Consider the following 10,024-nt stretch of genomic DNA (forward strand, 5'->3'; position numbering starts at 1 on the left):
CGAACAATTTTCTTCTGCCGCTCTGCGACTGCAAGAGCGGGGGGAATCAAAAGCAGCGTCGGCAGGCAACAGGATGCACATGGCCCTGAGATGGATAACTTTTTGGATGCAGGAAATGGAGAGAAGGAGAGGAAGGGGGCTGTTTGGATCACAGCTGTGTTCAGAGTGAGAAAATTCCTGTTTTGAAGCACACACAGAGACATGTTGCTGTCCTTTCAATGAGTTGACAAAGGAGCGGAAGAGCACAGTTGGTCCCAGCAAATGTGCTTGTCATTGTTGTTGCTTTGTGTTTTGCCGTCAGATTTGAAACTAAACTGACATGCTGTGTGCAGCAGTCTCTCAGTTAGACACTGGATGAACAGAAATATTCAGGTATAGCTTTTGAGTTGTGACAAAATCAATCTAGGGATGGACTTGTTCTTCGAAATCTGTTATCTTACGAAGATATTTTGAATCGTTTCCCAGAGAAGTTTGAGAAAGGCCTTGGGGATGGCTTTCCTGTTTCAGCAAACTAAGGTCATCGTGGTTGAATGAGTTTGGTGTAGAAGAGCCTTGACCTCAGGTCAATGAAACACCTTTGGGATGAACTAAACTAGAGGCGGTGAGACAGACCCTCTCGCAGGCCCAGCTACGGTGACTTGCATTTTCTTAGTTTCCATTTCTTTAAAGACTCTGTAAAGTAAATCCAAAGATTTGTTTCTACATATACATGTTAGAAGATAATTGCTTAAAACATGCAAAGACTGAGCACTATGAAGTACTCAACCATGGAGATATCGTGTTACATACATACATATACGGCAATTCTTAGTCACACAGTGACCAAGAAAGGCATGCAGCCTCATAAAACCTGTGATGTTTGCACAGTCACTGCTCATTAACAACAGGACCTCTTGCTGATGTCACAGCACATTGTCCATTGCGTGAATAATAATACGTAGTTAAATAGTTAAGTCAATCTGACGCATGTGCTGAAGCTTTTTTTTTTATGTACCCTGAGACGTTTCTCATTTCATGAAGGAGGACTAGCATGTTACTGTGTAATGGAAATTCAATACCAAATATGACCTTGAACTAAATTAGTATTTTCTTCTCAGATCTTTATCAATTCCTTTTATGAAAAAAATATCAGAGGATGTTCATAACAGACCGTATTTGGTCAAAATAGACAAGTTAATGATTTTCCAGAGGACTACCCTACTCTATGCTGCTTTGGAAATGTACATTACCCAATAATTTAACAGTGCAGGCAATGTTTTAAGTAACATTTGATAAGATACTAAACTGTAATACAAGTTTGAAAAGAAGTTAACGGCTGTCTAATTAAGCTATAAAAATAAAAATACTATCCCTTTGCTGTCACATGACAGAGGCATAGGATTTAAGGAAGTTTAGCTCAAGGGAGGTTTGCCTTAAAGTTGCCCTTCCATCAATTTTTTTTAAATTTTATTTTATAATCTTTGATGTCCTTTTATCCGCTCCCATTCATTGGAAATGAACCTGCCAGGATGACCATTGCTGGCTACAATGAATGCGAGCTTCCACTGTTACATCATAAATAATGAATATAGTTAAGTATTGTTGTAAAACACAACATTGTATAGGTTTATAGATTGTATTTGTATAGCTTGGCAGCGGCTGAGACTCGCTCGCTTAAAACCTATGTGGCATTCAGCTGAGTTTAGTGGGTGGGTACCACCCATGAAGTAGGCAGGTACTTGAATGTGAATTGACAAAACTACGTCACACTGTCGGCGATTTCAAGTCCACCCGTTTTGCAAGCATTATGCCATTTATTTCCTTTTGCATTAAATCGACAAACCGCATAGTTATCAAAATGTAACCATGTCACAGACTCATTTTGACCTAAGCTATGTATAAAACAGTAGAAAAAAATAGATTCTGTCAGAAGGAGATCTTTAATGTCACTGGCTTAAAAAAATAAATACATAAATAAATAAATGTATAACTGTCATTCTTAGATTAAAAAAACAGGTTAACCACTTGCACTCATCATGATGGGGTGTTGAAACTGCAGATAGAGATTTTTTATTATTTCCTTTTTTTATTATTATCGATTATTATTATTACTACATTTTGTTGTTGTTGTTAAGTTTGGTATTAAAATAAGTAAGTTGCAAAAATATATATTCTATAGGCTCTTACTATACAAGAAGTCAAGTTTGCAGACAAAAGAAAAAGAACGATGTCACATTGTTGTTCCTATCATATCAAAAGGTGATAGAGGAAAACGTGGGTCGTGTGTGTGCTGGTTGGGTGGGCTTTTTCTATTGACGTAAGAGTGCGTGGCTGCAGTGCGTTGAAAAGTGCAGGCTGGTGGGGGAGTGAGCTGGTCTGCAGCTGCACGGCACACACAAACGTCTTTCTTCTCTGATTTGTGTATGTCTGACTGTTCGCAAGAAGTTTACTTTTCATGTGAAGGATTATTTTACTATTTTGACCCCAAAGTATTTAGCGGCATCACAGACTTTTCTGCGCTGAACTATCAACGATTAATTGGGGTCTTTACATCAACCTCCACAGACCTGAGCACAATGTAAGTGTCATTTGAATTGTTTCTCTTTCTGGCAGTGTTACAATTACAATTGTAGTCATAATTGCACAAAACTGTTAATTAATATTGATAACTGAATTTGTCCATCGACAAGTTGCTGTTTTTTTTCTCCATTTTATACATAAAAAATGTTTGAGATTTCCACAATTTCTAGTATAAATATGATGGGTTACAATTAATTTTACATTGACAGAATTGCTGGGAATTGCTACTAAATGAGTTTAACAAATTGTAAAATCACAGTTCCACTTGGGTTACTCAATCAGCATTGTTTCTCGAACTGCAATTAAATCAGGGTTTAGGGTAGGGGCCCCAAATGCATACGTTAAAACAAAAGAGCTAAAGGTCTCATGTGGAAGTGTCTTTGGTTGTTTATACCAACAAGCCCTGGCATGAAATGATGGAAACGTGACAATTTGAAGTGTGGGCTACATGTGACATACCATCTTAATGAAGAGTAAAACAGTAGTATAGAGTGAAAACTCTATTACCACTTAATGTTGTCCTAAAAATTATTTTAAAAAACACAAAAGTTTTTTGGGGGGAGAATATTCAATTGTCAATACTTGTATGAGACATGTTATGCTGAGTACATAAAACATGCACTGTAGTTAAATGGTTATTACACTCTTTATCCAGGAAAGGTCATTGTTTTGTGGGCTCCACAAGGAAAGACGTATACATCTGAAGAAAATGTGGGAACATATTATGGCAACAAAGCCTCTTTTTTTTTTTTAAATTATTTATTTAAAAAAAAAAAATTTTTTTTTTAACTTTCCATGCACATTAGATTTGTCTCAAAAAAATGTTAATTCATGGCAATTTCTTTATATAACATTTCCCATTGACAGTTTGAATATTTTGTTCCACAGTCCAAACTGTCACCATAGTAAAACCTTTATTAACTATATAGCTAATGTTTTAAGTAACATGTAATGTTTTTAGTTGCCAAACAGTAGTGGTTACCAGGTGTATCTCACAGTCAAGAGGTTCTGGTATTGACTCAGATCAGCCCCTCATGTGTAGAGTTTGCATGTTCTCCCAGTGTTTGGTTGGGTATTTTCTCAGGCACTCCGGCTTTCTTCCACAGTGCAAAAACATGCTTGGTAGGTTAAATGAAGACTCAAAATTGCCTAGTGGGTGGAAATGTGATTGTTTGTGTGTGCCCTGCGAGTGGTCTGGCAACCCGTCCAGGATGTAAAAAGCCAAAAGAAAAATGTATCCTTTGATGCTGGCTGAAATTACAGCTCATAAAGTTGACTGACAGCTCATGTGGTATGCTGCCGATAAGTCACCAAATTTCAGAGTTCCTCTTTGGCTTGCCTTCATTGACAAGTCCTTTGAATACCTTTAGGAAAAAGTTTCCCAAAAAGCAAAGGAAAAGCCATAATATACATTGAAAAGTAATCCTCATTGTCCACATTGTAGTCAGTTTTTCTCAGACGGCCATCACGACCATAAACCATATAAATGTTCCATTGCCTCATCCTGTTATTATATTATGCAGAGAACCTACGGGTATTAATATGGGATTAGAAAGGAGCCGTTCGCAAATAGCAAAAATCTGTAAGTAACTGACACAAATGTTCAGGCCACAAAATGGTGGCAAATCAGTACTTATTTTTCAATGAAACTCCTCAACTCACTTCACCTGGCATTAACCTGCGACTGGCTGGCGACCAGTTCAGGGTGTAGTCCGCCTTTCGCTCGAAGTCAGCTAGCATAGGCTCCAGCGCCCTGCGACCCTGAACAGAATAAGCGGTATTGAGAATGAATGAATAGTTTTGGCATCTGAAGTCAAGAAAAACAATTTGTTCGACTAGTGTTCAATCTATTTTAAAAAGGATGAAAAAAAATGCTTCCAATATCTCGACGTTATTAAAAGTAAAGACATTTTGAAATTTTGGTACAGATCTTAGCTAGAAACAAAGTAGACATGATTTGTTTAGCACACCATGTAGAATTATGTGTCTGGCCAACTCTGGCCCCCCTGGCCTTGAGTTTGACATCTGGGCTTTAGCAGCTTACTGCCGATCTTCAGTGTCAAGAGATGTCTTAAATCTCTTTAGTGGCAGCCTCGCGAGATTTGTGGAAGTCATACATGACTTCACCATTTTACACTTTGGGGCACCCATCCATCCATCCATCCATCCATCCATCCATTTTCTGAGCCGCTTCTCCTCACTAGGGTCGCGGGCGTGCTGGAGCCTATCCCAGCTGTCATCGGGCAGGAGGCGGGGTACACCCTGAACTGGTTGCCAGCCAATCGCAGGGCACATAGAAACAAACAACCATTCGCACTCACAGTCATGCCTACGGGCAATTTAGAGTCTCCAATTAATGCATGTTTTTGGGATGTGGGAGGAAACCGGAGTGCCCGGAGAAAACCCATGCAGGCACGGGGAAAACATGCAAACTCCACACAGGCGGGGCCGGGGATTGAACCCGGGTCCTCAGAACTGTAAGGCTGACGCTCTAACCAGTCGTCCACCATGGCGCACTTTGGGGCATTTTTTATTAATTTTATTTTTATGAAAATCTTGGTAAACCTAAATTGTACAAAATTTGCGTTGTTCAATGTACCACCTTTTGATTCATGTTATTTAGAAAAATACAGACCAAAAAATGTACGACACTGTCTAGCAGTCTACAAAGGGTAGGTTTAGAAAGAACCTTTTTAAAATAAAAACAGACACAGTAGATGCAAATTGTTTGGCTCATTTGGACAACAGGCAACAGCATTATAGAGGCAGAAAAAACACATTTGAAAGCACCAGTGGAGCCCCGTTTTAAGCAATCATATTGACAAGGTCAGTATTGTTGTCTGAAAGTGGAACCTTTTAAAAATGTCACTACAAACGCCAGTATGAACAACCTCATTCTCGTGTGAAGATAACCTTAGATAGAAAAGAGACCAATCAATGGACTGTAGTGTCTAGCTAGCTCAATCCTTTAGACATCCCAGTAAAAAGGTATCTAAATTGTTTTGCAATTTTAGGTAAATGGGAATCCCATAAAAATACAATGTACTGAATTAAACTGTATTGTTTGTTTTCTGTTTGTCTTTACAAGGTTGAACAACAGGGATCGCTGGAAGGTGTACAAAAGGGTGGCTGTCATGTTCTGCCTGGCAGTGGTAGCACTCACTGTTGTCCAGAGAGGAAGCATCAACATGGGGGCTCCGTTCGAACTCGAGAGGAGGGCTCGCATGGATGCTTCAGAGGGAGTGGAGTCTGGAGCTTTACATTCCTCTCAGAGGATAAAAGGTTTTTGGAAGGCAAGCAAACACCAGCCTAGACAGTCAACCACCCGGGAACCTAGTGTTACTGAAGACAACAGCGCTACAACTTGGGATGTAACCAGCTCTAACTGTAGCGCCAACCACAATCTCTCAGGCCAGGATTGGTTTCGGGGACTGGAGGAAAATTTCAAGCAGTTCATGCTTTATCGACACTGTCGTTACTTCCCAATGCTCCTCAACCACCCTGAGAAGTGCTCAGGGGACATATATTTACTCATGGTGATCAAGTCGGTGGCCACCCAGCATGACCGTAGAGAGGTCATTCGGAAAACCTGGGGGAAAGAGCGAGTGTTGAATGGCAAGAGGATAAAGACACTTTTCCTACTTGGTAAACCATCCAACCACGCTGAAAGGGCAAACCATCAGAAGCTTGTGGAGTATGAGAACCACATCTATGGGGATATCCTCCAGTGGAACTTTTTGGATAGCTTCTTTAATCTCACACTTAAGGAGACCCATTTTCTCAAATGGTTTCACACATACTGCCCAAATGTTCACTACATCTTCAAGGGGGATGACGATGTCTTTGTCAATGTGGAGAATATTTTCGAGTTCTTAGACAGCACTAGCCATGCGAGGAATCTCTTTGTAGGGGATGTGATTTTCAAGGCCAGGCCAATCCGTAAAAAGGAAAATAAGTACTATATCCCACAAGCTCTATATAACAAGACCCATTACCCTCCGTATGCAGGTGGAGGGGGATTTCTGATGGATAAAACTGTGGCGAGGAGGCTTCACTGGGTAGCAGACACCCTGGAGTTGTACCCCATTGATGATGTCTTCTTGGGTATGTGCCTTGAGGTCCTTCATGTCACTCCGATAAAACACAATGCCTTTAAGACGTTTGGCCTTGTGAAAAACAAAAGCAGTAAGTTGAACAGAGAACCTTGTTTCTTTAGGAGCATGATCGTTGTGCACAAACTGCTCCCAATGGAACTTAGACGCATGTGGAATCTGGTCAACAGTGACTTGGTCTGCTCGCAAAAGGTTGAGATCCTATAGCTTGGCGGGGACGAGGAAAAGACAGCACCAACACACAAGCTGAATCGTGATGTTTGCCAAAATAGTTTAAGGCGAGCAGTGCGTAATCTCCTTTCTGTGGAGAGAGACTGGGACAGTATTTGTTAGTTCTGCGCATTTCATGAGGAGGTTCTTCAAAAGTCACGTAAATTATAGTTTGAAATTGTGGTATTTATTGGGTATTTCAAAGACCTAACACTAATGCTGTTGCAATGGGAACCCAAAAGAGGACAGTAAAGTGATCTGTGTGATACTGGCCTACATGGTGCTCAGTGCTTCAGTGGGACTCCATCTTTGAGCATAATTTGCCGCATACTTTTTCTTCAGCAGACAGTGAGTGAAAGATGGTAAACCCAAAAATGTGAAGACAAGTTATTATTGGTAAATACAAATATGAATGTTGCTGCCTGCTCAAAGAAATTAATCCCGCTTTTTTTTTTTTTTTTTTTAAAGGGCTAAAATGACCATTGTCAGCAGCATGGTGAGAGAGTGGTTAGCACATCCGCCTCACAGTTCTGAGGACCAGGGTTCAAATGCGGCCTCGCCTGTGTCTAGTTTGCATGTTCTCCGCGTCCCTGCGTGGGTTTTCTCCGGGTACTCCGGTCTCCTCCCACATCCCAAAAACATGCACGGTAGGTTAATTGAAGACTCTAAATTGTCCGTAGGTGTGAATGTGAGTGAGAATGGTTGTTTGTTTATATGTGCCCTGCGATTGGCTGGCAACCACTTCAGGGTGTTCCCTGCATCCTACCCGAAATCAGATGGGATAGGCTCCAGCATACACGTGACCCTAGTGAGGAAAAGCGGTGTAGAAAATGGATGGATGGATGGATGATCGTGGCCATTAATCAACCCCCCACCCACCGACCCACCCACCGCCGCCTCCCACCCCCACCAAGGTGCCAGTGTCTGTAAGTCATCAATGCACAGCCGCTTTCCATTTAAGTGTACGAAATATTCCACTTTACTTTGCCTTGGGCCAGTATATGTGTGGCATCGTGGCTTAACCAACTAAAAGTAAGAGAATTACTTTCTACCTCAGTAATCCAGACTCTACTCCATCTCCAATATTAAGTGTCAGAAGTAAACATTTGTCTCACATGGTGTTCGGCACACTTTTTTTTAAATTTTTATTTTTTTTTTTTTTTTTACACACAATAGATGCCCTTCCTAATATCATCATTTTTTTTTTTACTGTGACTGGGTATTCAGACACTAGCTGGGGACCATTTTTGTATTATATAGCTGGGATAGGCTCCAGCACGCCCGCGACCCTAGTGAGGATAAGCAGACCGGAAGATGAATGAATGAATATGTCCTTGGACTTGGCAAAGAAGGTGACTGAAGTGGACATCTGCTACTCCATAATACTGGAAATGTAAAAAAAAAAAAAAGAAAAAGAAAAAAAAAAGGTGGACGAGCCATATAATTGTATGTGCTGATATACTTGACATGCCATTGATAGAAGGTTTACAATATTCCACAGTACTAAAACTATTACTGGTACGAGTATGTAAGATATTAATTTAAGAGTCCTATCCGTGACAAATGAGTGTCAAATGTGGGGTTGATATTTAATTTAAAGCATGGAATGTTCCATGATTATTACTGTGTTGGGAGTGGATGTTAATTATACAATATTCTCTATGTGAATATGAAAGTATAAATAAATGTCCTGTTTTTGTCCCAGCAAAACCCTTCTTTGTAAATCTGTCCTAGATCAGCAGTTTTTGTCGTTGCCCTTATTAACATCCATTATCTTTGTGGAAAATCTACAACAGGTCATCCAACAATAGCGTCCAATGTTGACATAGCAGTCACACTTCACATCACAGAGGTTAACAGGTTTATCTCTCAATTGTCATCTACAGTATGTCTTAGACAACACGCACATCTAGTGAAACACGTATCTATCTTAGACCTCTTAGTTCCCACTGGATCTTAATACAGTAAACTCCCGCTATTTGCGGGGGACAGTGACCAAGCCGTGCCGCTAAAATGGAAAAAAATCAAATTAATGTTTTTTTAGATACAACTATATGTATAATTTAAACAATACATATACCACAAAATATCTAAAAATACTTTAATATCAGTTCAAACTCCTCTTATATTACCCTTAAAAATAAAAGCTTAAAGATTAATTCATTTAGAAAGCATAGACGCGGGTGGTTGAGTAGGCTACATTCAAATCTTGCTAACAGTTTGAAAAATGCACTCTCCCTTTAAAGTGCAATTGAAAGAGCTCTAAAAACACTGAAAGTTAATAGCTGAGGATAGGCTCCAGAGGGAAAAAAATGCAACTAGGTGAATTCATGAAACGCAGACCTCAAATAGGTTCACTGTACTTACAGTATCTTGCCGAGACTTTTGGATAATTTCATGCTCCAGTTAAGGGAGAACATGCAAACTCTACACAAAGATGTTTCAGAGATTATTTGAGCCCACAGCTTCTGAACTGTGAGGCAGACATGCCCCTACGGTAGCATGCGGCCTTCCACAGAGCAAATTTGTTTCAATGATAAGGTCAATTTAAAGTAAACTACAACTCACCGAGATACAATTTTGGTCCCTGCATTCTGCACACACGGTTTTCAACTGTTTGTGGAAATGTAATGATTTTACTTTTTTTTTTTCAATTTCTCTGGTGTTAATGGGATCTAGATCTTATGGTCAGCAGCAGCTTTGTGGCCCGGGAAAATTAACAAATCAATCACTGGCTAAATTGCACTGTAATCCAGGGTAAATTTCCCACTAAAGTGACACTATTCCACTCGAAGTGGGTACACAAGCAGCTCCAAAAGTAGCCTGCTCATCAGCAGCATATTTGTTGACACGAATTGGGGGGACCTTTTGATGTCAGTCTGGTTAATAGGTTGGCTGGAGGACACTGCAGTCTTTCACACCACCCCTCTATCTTGTCTCAAAGGCCCCCGAAGAATAACTTTGTTGGCAAGGAAAGGTGAGAATCTTAATGCTTGGGTTGAAATGAAAAGAAGAATTCCTTCATGTAAACTGTTGTCGTCTTTATTTGTTATGTAGATATACAGACAGTTATCTAGCTAGCTATGTAGCTAGCTAGAGAGCTATATAGACAGATCAAAATACCATTTAAAGAGAGCCCTTGT

General features: G+C 40.1%; 1 protein-coding gene across 1 annotated transcript; it reads left to right on the forward strand.

Annotated features, from left to right (window-relative positions):
- The first annotated feature begins 2,345 nt into the window (after window positions 1–2,345).
- On the forward strand, window positions 2,346–8,037 carry b3gnt7 (UDP-GlcNAc:betaGal beta-1,3-N-acetylglucosaminyltransferase 7). Its single transcript, XM_061683836.1, has 2 exons — window positions 2,346–2,557; window positions 5,648–8,037. Exons 1-2 carry the CDS (start codon window positions 2,403–2,405, stop codon window positions 6,876–6,878), a joined length of 1,386 nt encoding a protein of 461 aa, XP_061539820.1. The 5' UTR covers window positions 2,346–2,402; the 3' UTR covers window positions 6,879–8,037.
- The last annotated feature ends 1,987 nt before the right edge of the window (window positions 8,038–10,024 follow it).

The sequence above is a fragment of the Phycodurus eques genome, chromosome 8 (assembly GCF_024500275.1).
Source record: "Phycodurus eques isolate BA_2022a chromosome 8, UOR_Pequ_1.1, whole genome shotgun sequence".
Taxonomy (NCBI): Eukaryota; Metazoa; Chordata; class Actinopteri; order Syngnathiformes; family Syngnathidae; genus Phycodurus; species Phycodurus eques.

What these genes read in the sequence shown, in the direction of transcription:
- b3gnt7 (XM_061683836.1), top strand. Translation starts at nt 2,403, where the DNA reads ATGTCTGACTGTTCGCAAGAAGTTTACTTTTCATGTGAAGGATTATTT. An exon ending in TCCACAGACCTGAGCACAAT is followed by an intron (nt 2,558 to 5,647) that starts GTAAGTGTCATT and finishes TGTCTTTACAAG; the next exon opens with GTTGAACAACAGGGATCGCT.